General features: G+C 52.8%; 1 protein-coding gene across 1 annotated transcript in view; it reads right to left on the bottom strand.

Annotated features, from left to right (window-relative positions):
* Med27 (mediator complex subunit 27) overlaps positions 1-16126 on the bottom strand; it is a 185213-nt gene that overhangs the window by 9938 nt on the left and 159149 nt on the right. The window contains exon 6 of the mRNA XM_047524705.1: positions 9067-9108. Coding sequence (XP_047380661.1) covers positions 9067-9108 — 42 coding nt within the window. The remainder of the gene's footprint in view (positions 1-9066; positions 9109-16126) is intronic.

Here is a 16126-nt window from a genome sequence, read left to right as displayed (position 1 = left end):
ACATTCTCTCAGACCTGCGTTACAGTGGATAAGGACACGTGGTGGGACGGGGGACTGTGAGGACCGTGGACTTCAATCCTGACTTAGTCACTGATTGCCTGGGAGATCTTGGCTGCATCCCATCCCCTCTGGTTCTCGCTCGGAAAGAAAGTGTGAAGCTGGGACCAGGGCCACATCATCCTAGAGGTCCCTCCAGGCCGTTAGTGGATGCTACTGCAGGCTACTGCTGCCTCCGTCACCCTGTGGGCAGCAGTCACTCTCCAGGCCAAGGGCAGGCCTGGGGCAAGCTCCACCCTCAGCCCTGTCGGGGATGAAGTTAAAGCCCTCTGTTCTTTAAAAAATCAAGCAGATTCTGGGTGGCAGTAGGGGCACCAGGTCCCTGCCCCACCCAAGGCAGTCACCTGTTGTGGTGCAACTTTCACAAGGTCCTTAGTCTCAAGGTAGATAGAAGAGCTTGGAGAACGTGGCTTGGGAACAGGGGCACCTCAGCACGCATGGGCTCTAGGCTGGAAGCTTCCCTCTAGCTCAGCATGCGAGGCCTCTGAGCTCCAGCTAGCCCTCACTCTGTCCCCAGCCCAAAGAGGTCATCGTTACTTTCACTGGGTAAAGACACTTTAACATAACACAAGGACATCAGCCCAGAAGCCTGAGCTGGTCTGGAGTTTGCTAAGGACAGACGCACCCTTAAGGAAAAGGGCCCAGGGAATCTCTGTGTGGTTTCTGGAGTCAGAGATGGCAGTGTGGTGTGTTAGGTGTTTAAAGTGACTGCAATCCCTGCCAGTGACACTGCTCCGAGGATGTGTGTTGGCTACGGAAGAATGCTTAGGGCAATTCCATGTTCTTTAAAAAATCATGCCATGGAAAGGAGTCATCATTACTGCAAAATCCGAATGTGATGAAGTCAGCCCCGAAAATGGCGCTGGGGAGTGACGGTGAGAGCTACAGAAAGAAGCTTCCGAGGTGGGGGCGAAAGCAGAGGAGCAGAAGCAGGGGACTCAACTTTGATCATGCAGCCCTCATCTCTCATCTGAACCTGGGCTTGTGTGCCACAGGCTCAGCAGGCCTGGGACCTGAGGAGGAAGCGTGGCAGCCCCTGGGACTGGGATTACTTAGGGAGATCAATATCCCCCTCTCTGCCTGGTGAAGGAGCCATCTGCATGGGCTCTGCAGGACTTGTAACTGTCACTGGACCAGGCCGTGCTGCTCTGGGTGGGACCAGTGTCAGGTCAAGTTGAGTCTGAGAAGGGAGCCCACATATGTAAAGTTCCAGGGCTCTGCCAATGAGGTTTGGGTTCTTATTTGGTTTGGGGTGCCAGTCCTGCTTCTTCAGCATTCCAGTTAAGACGAGGCCGCTGCCTGGAAGGGAGCCTCGAGCTCCCTGGTTCCTCCAGTCACGGCACGCAAGGCCCTGAGCACCTGGATCTGCCTCGTCCCCCGTCTTCCCCACCTGACACCCGTGATCCTGGCTGTTGCAGCCCCTCTGTGCTGGCCTGTCCCTGCAGCGCAGCTCAGTTCGTCCCTCTGCCTGGAATGCTCTTACCCACTTAAGCCCTCTGCACTCTCAGGCTCAGCCAGGGGGCTTCCCCAGCCTGGCCCACCTTCCCAGCCTGTTCTTGGCCAGACCTGAGACCAAATTTCCCCACCCATGCTTCCTCTCCAGAATGAGGCCAGAGCCACCTGCCACCTTTCTGTCACCGTGGCTCTGCACGGGGTCCACGCACCCAGTAGGCCTCTGATAAGACGAGGGATCTGTTTTTAATTTTTAGCTAGTAAGGGTCCAGGAAGTGGAGTGAGGGCCTGGGAGGAGTAGAGGGCGCCGAGCAATGCTGGGGAGGAGGGCCGCGGCTGCAGGGAGCTCCCCAGGGTCCTGACCGCCTTTCACTTCTGCTCAAGGCCTCGCACAGGGCTGAGGGGGATACACATGAAGGGTCCTTGACATTTCTCAGGATTAAGGAATTAAGACTCTTCATTCAGATGAAAAGAAAACCAGTTCAATGCTTTCCAGATGGTAAAATGCCAGACTGTCGCTGGCTGCCAGGAAAGTCCCGGCCCAGAGACACCTGCATTGTTCTGCACCCGCAGAGTGTGGCATTATTTCTTCAGGAATTTCTTGCAGTGAGAGAAACAGTTAAAGACATCTGGACTCCTGAGGACATTCAGACAGCACCATCTACTTCCCACCAGACCCCAGGCAACGGCAGGAGGAAGAACAAAGCCTGCAATGCCGCCCCTGCCTGCTCTACTCGCCAGACAGGAGTTTCAGGTAAGACACATCCATCTCAGGTGCCTCTGGGGACCACGGGAGGTGCCCCCAGCCCTCTCAGCACATTAGACTCGGACCCGGGTGTGTGTGGCTGTTAATTCCAGGGCCTTGTTCTCTCCTTAGCTCACTTTGTGTTCAGGGGAAGAGAAACAAGGTGCAGAGCAAAGGAAAGATGGCAGACGCTTTGGCAGGAGTGTGTGGCAGCTCAGTGTTTGGATTAGTTTACACGAACACCTAACTTAAAATGGGCCATGTACACAGGTGGCTGCAGGCTCCGAGTTTCAGTGCTCCCACCCTGTGACAAAGCCAAGAGCAGTAGCCACATGCTACTGAGCACCTGCTATGGGCAATCCAGTCCCACGTGCTTCACCAGCAAGATCACAGTAAATCCTCACAACACGTACCCCAAGCAGCGGGTCTGACCGTTTCCCCTTCTTATGGAGGAAGGACCTGAAGCTCAGAGGCTGGATTCCTGGCCTGGGGGTCCCACTGGCCCATGACAGACTGGATGCAACTTAGAGTCCACGCTCTGAACCATTGTGTCCACTGTGAAGAGTGGGAAGAGGAGGCAGCAGAGACAGAGGAGAAGCAGTGAAGGAGGTGAGAAGCCAGTGGGCAGAAGCCTGGCCAAAGGGGACAGAGGGGAACTTCTGCAGCAGGGAAGGGCCGCAGGCCACAGGCAGTTCAGAGAAGCTGAGCAGGCCAGGGGGTGTGCTCAGTTAGGTCACCGTGTAAGCCCTAGAGAAACAGCCAGCTCAGTTAACCTCACACCAAGTACTTGCCACACAGGGTGAGTGGTGGAGCCAGGACCTGATCATTCCACAGATGATTCTTAGCCACTGTGCTACCAGGTCTCTCTCAGGGACAATCTCTGGGAAGCAGGGCAGGACAGCCAGGCTTGGAGTATGGATCAGCACAGCTGGGCAGCCTGAGCTCAGGGTTTCAGACTGCTGCCCTGTGGGACGGAGGCGGGGAAGAAGGGGGTCTTCCCAGACGTAGCTGTCAGGTCCGGCTGGTGTCCTGTGCACCCCATGCAACCCTGCAGAAAGAAGCCAGCGACCCTGTGATTCCTCTACTGGCACAAAAGCACTGGCTGAGTTGACTGCAATTTAGGATCCCGGAGAACATCAGGCCAGCCCAGGTTTGCCTAGTTCCCTTTCTACCAGGCAGAAAGGACTGTGGGTACCTCAACCATGGCCACACTCAGCGTGGCCTTGGAGGGAAAGTTCTGGGTGCTCACAAGAGGGGAAACAAATGATCAAGTCTGCTCTGGGTTTAGATGCTGTGTGTTTAGCTCCTTGAGAGAGATGGTGGTGGTAGAGGCTCTCCAGCAAGTAGATGCCTTTGAGGATCTCTCCTTGCCTAGGCCCCTGAACTGAGGCATCTACTTCTTTGGCCTGGTCAGTGCAGGCCAGCTGTCAGCTGAGGAAAAGGTGGCCCTGGGGAAGGACCCTCGGACCACCATGCCTCTCCTTCCCTAAAGCTAGTCAACATCCAAATACTGGTACATGCCCTCCTCCTGCATGTCACTTGCCAGGGTCCACAGACAGGAACGCACTGCTTACGTTAAGCTGCCCCCTTGCCCTCCCATCTGTGAATTTGTCCCCTACCTCTGTCTGTTTGAGACACACTCATGAGGCAGCAACAGAATGCACAGATGCAAAATAAAAATGACCCCGCACTCCATCTTTAAAACATCAGCGCTCTTCACTGGAGAAGCTGATCAGCACCCGAGACACGGCCACAGGACACTCAGAGGCACACAACCTGGCACAAGCAGAAGCCTCTGCTGACTTCTGGGTGGTCGCTGGCTGTGGGTGCTCTAGGCGTGGGAGGCTCCCTGCAGGGCACTGGGTAGGGGCAGAGGGGCATGGCCTGAGGTCTTAGGGCTCTCAGCTCTGGTCTGTCCCAGGTTTTTCGTGACTGTTTCCTGAGCCTCTGGGTGGTATGAGGTGCTAGAGCAGATGTGCTCAGGTCACATGGGCACCCCTGGATCCAGCTGATGAGGGCTCTCATCCTCCAGAAAGGCTCCCGTGCTTGAGGACTTCAATTAGCCTAGGTTGCATGGGTAGGTACTCAGCCCATCCAAAGTAACACCAGGGATTCCACTAACATTTCAGAGAATTGGGTCTTAGTGGGCTGACTCAGTTCCTTCTACTGAAAAACACCCAGGGGCCATGCAGTAACATCCCTGGATAAAGCCTGTCCCCAGATAGGGCCTGGTCTTTCATATGAAAGAATGGATGCATGAACTAGAGACCATCATGCTAGGTGAAATAAGTTTCCCCAAAACCAAAAGCTAAATGTTCTCTCTGATATGTGGACACTAACATACAGAGAGGAACAGAAGTTCATTGGATCAGACAAAGGCGAGTGACAAGGGAGGGGGATGGGACAGACAGTAGACTGTTCGAACAGAACACCACTTTCCTGCTCATATACGAATACACAACCAGTGAAACTCCACAGCATGTGCAACCACCCGAGTGGGCAGTTACACTCCATGGATGTGAGATATGTCAAAATACGTTCTGCTATCATGCAGAACTAAAAAGAACAAATAAAAAGTGGAGGGGGAATGAGCACAGGGATGAAGGAGTGTAGCACCCTGGGGAAGGCCGCCTGTCCACCGCCAGTCCTGACAGACGGGCCCTAGTGGGCCTCGCCCCTCTGCTGCTGGCAGAATGACCACAGCCCAAGAGCCGGAGCTCTGCGGTCACAACTGCTTTGCCCTTTACCTGAGCAGAGGTGCCTCTGACCTCTCCCAAGCACATGGCCAGGATTTCACACAGCGAGAAGCTGCAGACTGGCTCCACTCCTAAGTTACTGGATGGAAACGCACACTGTTCTGAAACGAGGGGGTTAAAGATCAAAACAGCGCCTGCCCCTGCAGAGTTTAAATGTCAGAAAAATATGAACACGCCTGAAACCTTTCCCGGCCTTTGTGATTCTGCCCTTTCCGAGGGTCCCCTTATTTCCAAGTCCCATTCTCTGAATCCACTCTGCTGGAGACTTGCTGGCTGTGAAAAGCTGCTTTGCCCTAGGATGAAGTGCAAGAAGCCTTGGGGGAGTGCAGCAAATGGCAGGCACCTGTTAGCAGCAGCGGCCCCACAGCAAGCTGTCTCCGGCCTGCGGCCACTTCCTCACTCAGATACGGGGTCTAATGAGCTGGACAGAAAAGGGCTTGCGGACAGTCAACGTCTGCAGACGAAAGGAGGCAAAGTCTGCCTCCTGGGTGGGACCTGCTACGGAACCCCAGGGAGGCAGGCACGGGCAGCAGGGGAATCCGACAGGGCGGTGCCTCTATTGTCTAGCCCGGGCTGCCATTTTCACAAGTAAAAGGTTCTGGCTCTACAAGGTAGTCCCCCTGCCACTCCACCGTGTCTCAGTGAGGGGATGACCTCTGAGGGCTTCCTGCCTTCCTAGCAGGCTCTGGTGGCCATGCTGCTACTCGAAGGCAGGAACATGTCCCCTCGCAGTGAATGTCGCCATGTGGTGAGCACCAAAGAGGCGCAGCGTGGGGCTCTACCCCAGGCCCGCTGTTCTGGGGGGCTGAGGAGTCCCAACTCAGAAGTGGGCAGTGTGGCTTCTACAACTGTACAGCCGTCTTCTGCCTGAGACACCCTCTTACTGAAGACCCAGAGCCTCCTGATGCACGTGACTGGGCTCGTGGGGACCACACTGTAACAAGGCCTGCCCTGGCCAGTCTCCATGGCTGGTGCAAGTGGGCTGATGGGGCGGAAGGGAACGTTCACCATCACGCTTCTTGAACAAGGTCTTTCAGGAAAACGCTACGAGTGGCATCAATCAGAACACCCCAGATTTAAGTGGGTGGACAGGAAGAAAATAGAACTCTGAGAAAAGCTGGTCCTAAAAAGCAGAGCTTAGAAATGCTGTTGCCTGATCCTTCTATGTGGCATTTTGAATTTGAGATGCTAACCATCACCCACAGGCTGCTCAGGCCTGAGTCTGCCGCAGACAAAGCGGCCTCAGCTCTGTAGAGTGCCACGCCTGGCTGGGGCACAGGAAGTGCCACCCTCTGGCAGGGTGGACCTCACCCTGGCTGAGGTGAACACAGTGAAACCAGTGCAGCGCACCCCAGCTCCTAGGAAGGGACCCTGACTGCACACTCCTGACGATCAGTTGGAAGCTTTATTGAGAAAGGATTAAGCCTAATTCCATGCTGTATTATTTTCTAATACATTCTTTGTCTGGCAGTGAATAGGCAATGCTATGATAAGAAGAGACGAGGGCTCTTCCATCTACTAATTCCCTTTTATCTTTTTGGTACCGGAGATTGAACCCAGTGCTTAACCACTGAGTCACATCCCCAGCCCATTTTATTTATTTATTTATTTATTTAGAGACAGGGTCTCGTAAGTTGCTGAGGCTCGTCTTGGACTTGCAATCCTGTCATCCTCCCAGGTTGCTGAGATCACAGCGTGCGCCACCACACCTAGCCCCATCTACTAATTCTTGCCTGTCTGGAAGGAAAAGAAACAAAAAACAAAACTTCAACGTTATCTGCCTTTAGTTCCAATCAGATGCCACCGTCACCTGTCCCTGGTTGTGGTTCTTTCATCCGGTATGGGTCAGAGATGACAAAGGAATCTCTGCAGGGCTCTGTGCCCTCTCCGGCTGATGCAGTCCCCACCCCTAGGATGCATCAAGTTTTGCTGCTCCCAACACCTGTATCAACTTCAAGGAAGGACTTGTGGGTGCTCTTAAACCCCTCCAACTAGACCGATATCAATCCTAAACACTGCTTCTGTGTTTGTAGTTTTTAACAAATGCACAGGTCATTTTCAGGAGAGACAGGATAAAGATGCAGCACTGTCTTTTTAAATCTGTGCTGCACACATTTCCCAATTTCCTAATAAACTTTCCATCTGCATTCAAAAATACTTAATGTTACCAGAAAATGGGGGGAAAATAGATATGCAAAGGCCAGAGTTGCAAAGCCCCCACAGCCATACAGGGCTGTGGAATGGAAACGGGGTCACTGTTGGAGACCGGGTTCTGGGTCTGTGGAGCAGGGAGGAGGTAACCCAGTGCTGCTGCACAGAGGACGTGCAGGTGAGACCCAGGTTAGAGGAAAAACTGGCAGCTGTCTTATTGGACATCACTGTTCCAACGACACAAGAGGCCAATGATGAGCAGTGTTCTCTCTTTTGAATGCTCTCAGCCAAGATCTGGGGAACGTCCTACAGAGTCAGTGTAGAAAGCTAGCTGGTGTTTAAGGCTGAGATGTTCTGCACACGACCAAGTGACCGCTCCAGGTGTGGTGACTCGGACCAGGATGCCAAGATCACAAACACCATCCTGGCACTCAAGCCTGGGCACGAGTTCCCCGCAGGGTAGCGAACTGGCCTTTCCACACGGGAGTTCTGTATTTGTGAGGGGGTGTACGATGACACCAACGGCTGCCCAGCCCCCTCCTCAGCTCGCAGCTGCTAACGTCTTTCACTGCCATGGTACCCTGGCCACAAGGAAGGGACCAGGGCTGGTCACTCGCTAGTAACTAACTCAGCCCGCTCACCTGCTGTTTCAGACCTCATCAAGGGTAGCATGTAGCACGTCGTTGGGGTACAATCATGAATTTTGGTGGCTCACGCAACCTAAAGGTGTGCTTTCCAGCTTCAGGCTGCTGGTCTCCTCCTGTTCTTTGCTGACCCTTACCATGGTAAACGGGTCGGGTCGAGGCGAGCTGCCATGCCGGGAGCACCACAAGAGGGTGCCCGTGCTGCTCCCTGCGTCATGGGCACGGGGTTTCTTTGGGAAGATGAAATGCTGAGCTGGGGAACAGGGGTTCCTTGTCACTCTGTTTTTGAGAATATTCACTTAATGCTTTCCACGAGGAAGCCCAATGCTTGACCAAACTTCCAGCAGAGTATGAAGTGGGGGTGAGGTCTCCCTTAGCCCACCCCCAGTCACCTGAGCAGACCCCAGGACTCTGAGAAACGAGTCGCAAAACTGGGTTGAGCTTGGAGCAACTCGAAAGTCCCTGATTTAAAAAAAAATTTTTCTGGGTTGCAGGTGGACATGATACCTTTATTTTATTTATTTATATGTGGTCCTGGGAATCAATCCCAAGACCTCACGCCTGCTAGGTAAGCGTTCTACCACTGAGCCACAACCCCAGTCCAAAAAGCCCCGCTTTTTAAGGTCTAAGTTACACACAATAAAACCCACCCATGGCAAGCGTGCTGTCCTTTGAGTTCTGACACGTACACGTGAGTCGTCTTGATCACGGTTAGGACAGAGAATTCCCACTGCCCCCACACATTCCCTCATGTCCCTCTGGGATTCCACCCTGAGGCTGCTTCTTCGGCATACCATGAAAATGAGCAGGTTTTTTTTTTTTTTTTTAGGGGTCGGGTACTGGGGATTGAACTCAGGGGCACTAGACCACTGAGCCACACCCTCAGCTCTATTTTGTATTTTATTTAGAGACGGGGTCCCACTGCGTTGCTTAGTGCCTCGCTAAGCTGCTGAGGCTTGCTTTGAACTCGCAATCCTCCTGCCTCAGCCTCCTGAGATTACAGGTGTGCACCATCACACCTAGTTGGGCGAGCAGTTTTTTTTTCTTTGTCTTTTTTGTGGTGCTGGGCATTGAACCCAGGGTCTTGTGCACACAAGGCAAGCACTCTACCAACTGAGCAGATCCCCAGCCCTGGGAGAGCAGTTTTTGACTGGCTTTTTAAACTTCTTTAAAAGTCTCTGGTTGGAGACCAATGCTTATGCCCCAAAGCATCCATGTTTTGCCAACACCTCCTGAGGGAGAAGCAGAAAGTAAGACTTACCTTCTGGAATACTTGATAGTTGGATTTGGACCATATATCAAGCTGGGGAAAGAGAAAAGAATTGTCAGTGACAATTTCAGAATTCTGGACTTCGAGAAATGATACTGTAACTACTGTTATCCTTACTAAACTTGAAGAAGTAAAACATTTAGGTTGTAGAATAGGATCTGGGGGTTGAAGACCTGAAACGTTCTGCTTAAATTTCATCTTTATCAATCTGAAGGTGATGGGAGGAAAGCAACTGAAGGAAGGCAGAGAGTCAGGCACCTGCTCAAACCTGACTCCCCCGTGCCTCAGGATCTCTGCACCTGCCAAGCTCTCCCGTGGCTCCTTCAAACTTCCTTCAGCTCCATGCCACCTTATCAGAGAGGTATTTCCCAGTTACCTATCAACACACCATTCCCAGTACCTGTCATCTTGATTCTCTACACCCTCTCAAACACTTACGTACAGCACTTGACACAGCCCGGGGTGCTACCATTTCTTTGTGTGTTTGCTATCTGATTTGCCCAGAGAAACACAAGCTCAGGGAGGGAGGAGCCCTCTTTCTCCCCATGGCCTTCCCAGGTCCTGGGATGTGGGGATGAAGTGCGTCAGGAGGTCTCTGCTGAGTGGAGGAAAGCTAGCAGGATCCAGCTGCGGAGCACCCATCCCACGGCAGGCCCCTGCCAGGCTCTCCGAGCCAGAAGGAGTGGCTGCAGCTGGGTCCATTAGCAGCCTCATTCTCCAGATGAGGAGTCAGGTCCAGAGCCATCCAACAGCCAAGGTGACCCTGACAAGCCTCCTAGAGAGGGTCTCACCTGGTGGTGCTCCAACCTGGCTGGTGTCAGAAGTCCCTAAGGGGGATTTTAAAAAATATAGATTCCTTGCTTCCTCCCCTGAAGTGCCAGGATTAGGGTCGTGGTGGGCCAGGAGTCTCTCCTTTTGCCATCTGCCTTTTTAGCAGTGTTCCCAGGTTAATTTTGATGCCTGGCGGGTCAGGAACCGACTGGTTCATGCTAACCCAAACCATTTTGCTTCCCCCAGGTTGCAAAAAGCAGATCTGTGCCTTCTCACGGTTTCAAGAGTGCAGCCCAGATTAAGTATGGCAAACCCAGAACCACTCCAGTCAGTTCAGGGCTGGAGATGGCCCAAGGATCACGATTAAAGGAGGAGCCCTCAGCGAGTCCCTCAAGTGCTGAGAAGTCAACTTTAATATAGGAGGTCAAGAGCTGAGCAAATTGAAACGCCCGGTGGATGAGTCTCTTGGAGCCTGCCTTTAGGGTTGGCCAGTGGTCACGCAGGGTTCTGAGACCGGGCTGTGTGGGCCTGCATGTCGCACTGTTGATTTGGAGCCACCAGGAGCGTGAGCGGCAAGCCACGGGGGAGAGTCCTCTACGAGGACAGGAAGTGAAATTGCTGCATTTGACCTGGCTTCTATTCAGAGGAAACACACCAGCATTTGGCTTTCTAAAAAGAGTCCCTGGAAATTAAAAGTTGGGCTGTGACCAGGCACTCATCAGTTCTGGCATCTTCCTGCTCACTCTCGGCCTCTCTCGGCTCTGCAGGTCCCTGCTGGGAGGTGGTCCGCCAGCCCAACCCCGGCACCTTCACGGAGGAGCCCCCACGAGCCTGCGTGCATTCTACCTGGAAAACACACCTCAATCCCGCCGGCAGCAGGCCCAGGCCCGCGCCGTCTCCTTCCTGGTTTCCACAAGAGGCCCCAGTCCACTCCCTCCCTCCACTCCTGCTAAATCACTTTCCAGAAAGGCCCCATCTTCAATCTTCAGTCACAGCCTCACCCTCAACCAGTGGATAGGAGTTTTAATTTGACAGGTTAACAATTTGTAGAAGGAAAAGTGACAAAGATAACTCTGAGGGAAACCTCAAAAGAAATATGCAAAATTAATCCCCTACATTATCAATTCAGTTAAAGAATGCTGGTGGGCAGTTGGTCACTCTGGGGAGAAAAAGTCAGGTTCCTGCTACTTTCTCAGTGTAGCAGTTTGGTCCAGGGTTTAACAATGCAGCATTTAAAGATCCTTCAGAACTGCAGGGTGAATAAGAACAGCTTTTTACATCTTTTAGTTCTACCAGAATCACTGCCAAGATGACAGGGAGATGCCAAGGATTCTAAACCTACACTTGAGGAAGAGCAGCAGCAACGTCTGCACTTGGGACTGACTAGTTCTCCTTACAGCGGAGCCCACAGCTGCAGCTTCTGAAGTTCTCTGCCACTCACCCCTCCTGCCTCGTCACGCCCCTGGAAGCAGAAGACAAACGCAGAGCCAGAAGAGAAGGCTGCATCAACCAGAAAGTTACAGTGTTTGCTTAAAGAGAAAACGGTCTTAAAAAACCCTCAGTACCTACAAAATGTTTTAATGAAAACATCATCTAGGAAGAAATATGCAAAGGCTTAATTAGGAGCCGGGCTCTGCAGCTCATTGTGGATTCTTCGAACATGCTTATTCAGAGCGAGGGTGCTGCTCTTTTTGAAAGGAGGTTTAAATATATTATTCAGGACCCTAGGGAATGGCTCTACCATCTGGGAGCCAGGGGCCTTGGACAATATGGTGCCTTCCCCTGGTGCACACGGCTGAGAGGGGTGGATAACAATGGGCTCCTCTTTTGCAGGGAACACATGGCAGGTGGTCTGTACTTGATTTTCTGCTAGATTTATGCCAAAGAAAGCCATTTAAACGAGAGTGCTGGAGTCAACGCCCAGCCTCTCCTCAGGGCCAGGAAGAGCTCAGAAATTCATCCAGGGTAGCTGCAACTGATCCAAGTGAATATTTATTAGCTCCAGTTTATCTGCTGCAAGGGCGGGTAAGTAAGGCTACCCATTTTTTTGCTGGCTGCAATATTCAAAAGGGAGCATTCTGGAAGCTGCAAACCTTGTCTGATGAACAAGAAATGATTCTGAACTGTGGTGTCAGGGTAAGGAAGTGAGCTCCCTGGGTTTACTGGAAGCATCTGAAAGACCTCGTGGAGGCTGCTGGCTGAGTCTGCGTCCTGGCCTCTGCGGGTGGGAATTGTGCCTCAGGGTGGGAACAGGTCTATTCTCAGCGGAGTGAAAACAAACCCTGCTGATGACCAAGTACTTCGGCACAGCCACATCTGCTCTCAGGACAGACTCCGGGATGTCCAAGGCCTCTCTACACAGGGCGAGTAGTGAAAACAGCGACAGATCAAGTCTACTCCCGAGAAGGACAACTGGCATGACCTGCCGTCACCGGCAAGGCAACTCTGACTTCCACAATGACCACTGTCTGCTCTGTCAAAACCAGTGAGCGCAGGCATGGCTTGCTGAGGATGTTTTGGCCTGTACTCTATCTCCACTATCCTTTTTAAGTCCTCCAGCACGAGGTTGATAAAATCATATGCAACTCATAATCAAGCAAATGGTGGCCCAGAGAGGTTAAGCAAGCAGTCCAACGCCACACAGCTGCTCTGTGGAGGTAAGTCTGGAAGCAGATGAGTCCAGAGGCCCCTTCTTTCCCTGGGGGCAGAGGTTGCCCTTCAGCTTGACTTCAGAGGGGCCACCAACTCGGAAGCCCCCAGACTGTCACCTGTGCTGCTCTTCTGGAGGCACTCTCCTGCAGAGTTCAACACTGCAAATCTACTTGGAGGCCTGTTGCCGTGATAACCATCGCCACTGAAATTCATCTAGCAGTCTGAGATTCTGCAGCTTCTCAGAAAGTTATCAATTCTTTATTTCATTCTGAAAAGCAGCACATACAATGAATTTTAGATGATCTAAAATGGACACTTCAAAACAGAACTTACAAGCCACAGGGGTTTCAACTTTTAAGCCTTTATTTAGGAGCTCTGTCTTACAAGGTCGGAGGTGACAAGACCCGTCAGTCTGGGTGAACGTGACACCTACGTGATGGGGACAGATTTCTCCATGGCTGCCCAAGTTTCCAAACCTCAAAAACTTCACGCAGTCATCCCCGTAAGCCTGCCCGCCCCCGCCCCCGCCCCCGCCCCCGCCCCCGCAGAAGGAAGAGGGAGTCTCGGGAGGAGCGAGGTGTCGCAGGTCCATTATTCTTCAGCTTTTCACTTTCAATCAGGACACACATTTGTTACTAAAAAACTGCTGAAAGCACATTTTCAGGGCCCCCTCTGCATGGGAATTAAACCGGATTCCCCTCTCCTGGCTTTCACCCTTCTCCCCAGAAGTAACAAGAGGCCGTTTTTCTGAAGGTCGTCTGAACAATTTCAAAGGCTATAACAAATCAAAATGTTCCCTGCATCTAATATCAAACGGGGCTGATGCCAACACTTATTAGAGAAATCAGATTCCAGCTTCCCCAACCCCCTCCACCCAAACACACACACACACCCAACTTTGAAGTGGAAGAATGCGGGATCAGAAATGACCCTGGAGACAGCTCTGGCTGTCTTTGAAGGTTTCCTTTGATACCACCGTTTCTTTCCCTCTCTTAGGCTTGGAGGCTAAAAGCTGCCTTTTTTATTGATATGGGGTAATTAATGAAGCTATAGCATTAACATAACCTAAATCCCCTAATAAGATAAATCCAACTGAGACACTTAAATTTTTTCGGTGAAGCCTGATGGTGTAGGAGCAGGACAATAGCCAGGTGTCCCCCCAGATCCTGCCTTCTGACATGCTGAGTCACGGTGCTTTCTCCTGCTTACAATGAACAGTCTGGAGAGCACCTGTGTTTTTTATTAGAGCGATCAGGATACTGGTGCTCGGTATCAAAACAGGCATCACAGGTGAAGAGCCGGGCGCCAGGCTGGTGGCTGTTCTGCAGAGTGCAAAGCCAGAGTCTTGCTGGGATGGGCTGTGCAAGCGAAAAGCCCTGCTGGGTCTGCAACCTGGGGGTGGCACACAGCCTCCCATAGCAAGCGGGTGACGACACCGTTGGGAGAGTGCCGGCCGCATGGTGGGCAGAGGCGAGGCCCTCAGGAGACCTTGAGAGGCATGCAGGGCCCCGAGGCTATCTCCGGAAGACTACAACAGAACACTGCCACCCCCAACCACTTGGGCACCAACTCAGCCAAGGCAGGCTGCATCTTTGCAAAAACAAACCTGCAAGTGACAATTTGCTCTTGTAGGCCACACCTTTAAGCTCCAATGGTGCCTTCCAAACATTACACTGCATTTGGAATGTGCCAGACACTGCAGTGCACAGCTGCACGTTCCCAGGAGGCTGCTTCGCCGTGCCCTCCACGTGTGCTCAGGCTGTGCTGCGGTCCAAGCACCGAGGATCACCCTCGCCACACAGCAGAGTCACAGGACTCTGGGAGCTCCGCTCAATGCAAGCTTGGGACCTGGCTCTGCGAGGCTGAGGAGTCTCCACGCTCACAGCCCGTGCCTTGGCCTGAGATGAGCTCACGTGCCTCGTCAGAGGACTGCTGGGAGTCCACAGCCAGGCAGGCAAGACATGCTAGTGTCGCTGGCATTTTTCTTAGCTGCAAGAGGGACAAGTAAACAGTCACACATACTAATTCTGGAACTGGCAAACAGCTGCTCAGGATCAAGTCTGGATGCAGCTCGAATGGTGGTGCCCTTTGTGTGCTGCTGGAGGCGACCCAGCTCTGCCCTTCCAGAGCCCACGCTCACAAGCACAGGTCATCCTAACAGGCCCCTGGGAAAATGGGGACAGGCGCAAGGACAGCATTAGGCGAGTGTAAAGGGGAGAGGAGGGGCTCCTCAGGTGGCCTGCAGGGCAGCCATCCCAGGGAAAGGCGTGCTGGAGTCCTGGGCTGCCCCTGAGGGTGCAGAGAGCAGCAGAGGAGGGCGGAGAAGCCACGAGGCTGCTTACCCTGCAAAGGAGTTTGGGTTTAGTCTGCAAGTGGATTCTCAGAAGTGTGTTCTGAAAAATGTCAGTGTCACAATATGCTCTAAGAATAAAGGGGGCGGGGAGAGAACTTGTTGACCAAGTAAGGTAAAAAATCCTGCACACGGTAAGCTCCCTTCCAGACTCACAAGGCACGCAAGCAACCTCACGGTCCTGGGATTTCTGCAGTATGCAGTTCCGTGGGAAAACACGAGCCAAGCACACGAGGCCCGGGGTTCCACCCCTAGCACCCCAAACCAACTAACTGGACCAACCTTCTCTAACTTGAGTTTCTCCAACTTGTTTGACCGTGGACTGCTCTGTGCCCAACGCCCACTACCATCCTACTTTCCTACTTTGGGGAGGGCTGCTCTGAGCAGTGGGGGACAGTGAAAAGCAAGAGAGTCACCTGTGCAGATATCTATTTGAGGGAGGCAGCCCTCAAAGCCAAGGGCAGGACAAACAGGGAGGGAAGGGAGGTCAGAGATGGGACTACAGGCGAAGAGGCAGGTGTTCCGTTCAGAGACATGGAGCACTGCAGCAGAGCCCGTACACGCGAGGCGTCCAGTGTTGGGGGAGAACCGCCGGCACCAGATGACAGATCAGATGTGGGGATGACAGGAAGCAACGTTCCCGCAGTCAGGAGGTGATGTGGTAACCAAGATCAGAAGAGGGAAGTGAGTTTGGGGAGAGATAGGATGACCTTGGGTCTGGCCTTGTGGGATCTGAGAAGAGTCAAGGAGAGGAAGTCTGAATGAGTGATCCCTGTTTGGACCACAGCGGCCTAGGGGAGGGAGAAGGTGGCCCTGGGGAGCCCAAGGTCAAGGAGATGTGCGAGAAGAAGTACCTGTGGCATGGGAAGAGGGCATCAGAGAAGTTTAGAGGTATGCGTATGGGATCACTGTCCAGTGCTCATGCTTAAGTGCAGAATGAGAATCCTAGCCATCGTCCATGCAGCGTTCACGGGGGCTACGCTAAGTGCGGGTGTGTATGATTTTGGACAGCCTCGTACGGGGCTTTAGTGAACAGAAGGTTATCATGCCAAGCAGTAAAATCCACTCCTCTTCCACACTCCGAGTATGCCTCACTGGCAGCGTGACTTGGTGACTTATGGGCACAGTCCTGATTACAACTTAGCTTTCTCCCCGATTCACCTGTAAGTGACGCCAGGTGTGACTACAGCACCATCAACTTCTAAGAGACACAAGGCATCTCTAAGTGCCCAGGTCCCACTGCGAGGCTGTGCGCCAACCTGGAGTAGCTTCAGCGGT

Source organism: Sciurus carolinensis, chromosome 14 (genome assembly GCF_902686445.1).
Source record: "Sciurus carolinensis chromosome 14, mSciCar1.2, whole genome shotgun sequence".
Classification (NCBI taxonomy): Eukaryota; Metazoa; Chordata; class Mammalia; order Rodentia; family Sciuridae; genus Sciurus; species Sciurus carolinensis.
Note: the sequence above shows the minus strand (reverse complement) of the source record. Positions and strands in the feature narration are given on the sequence as shown.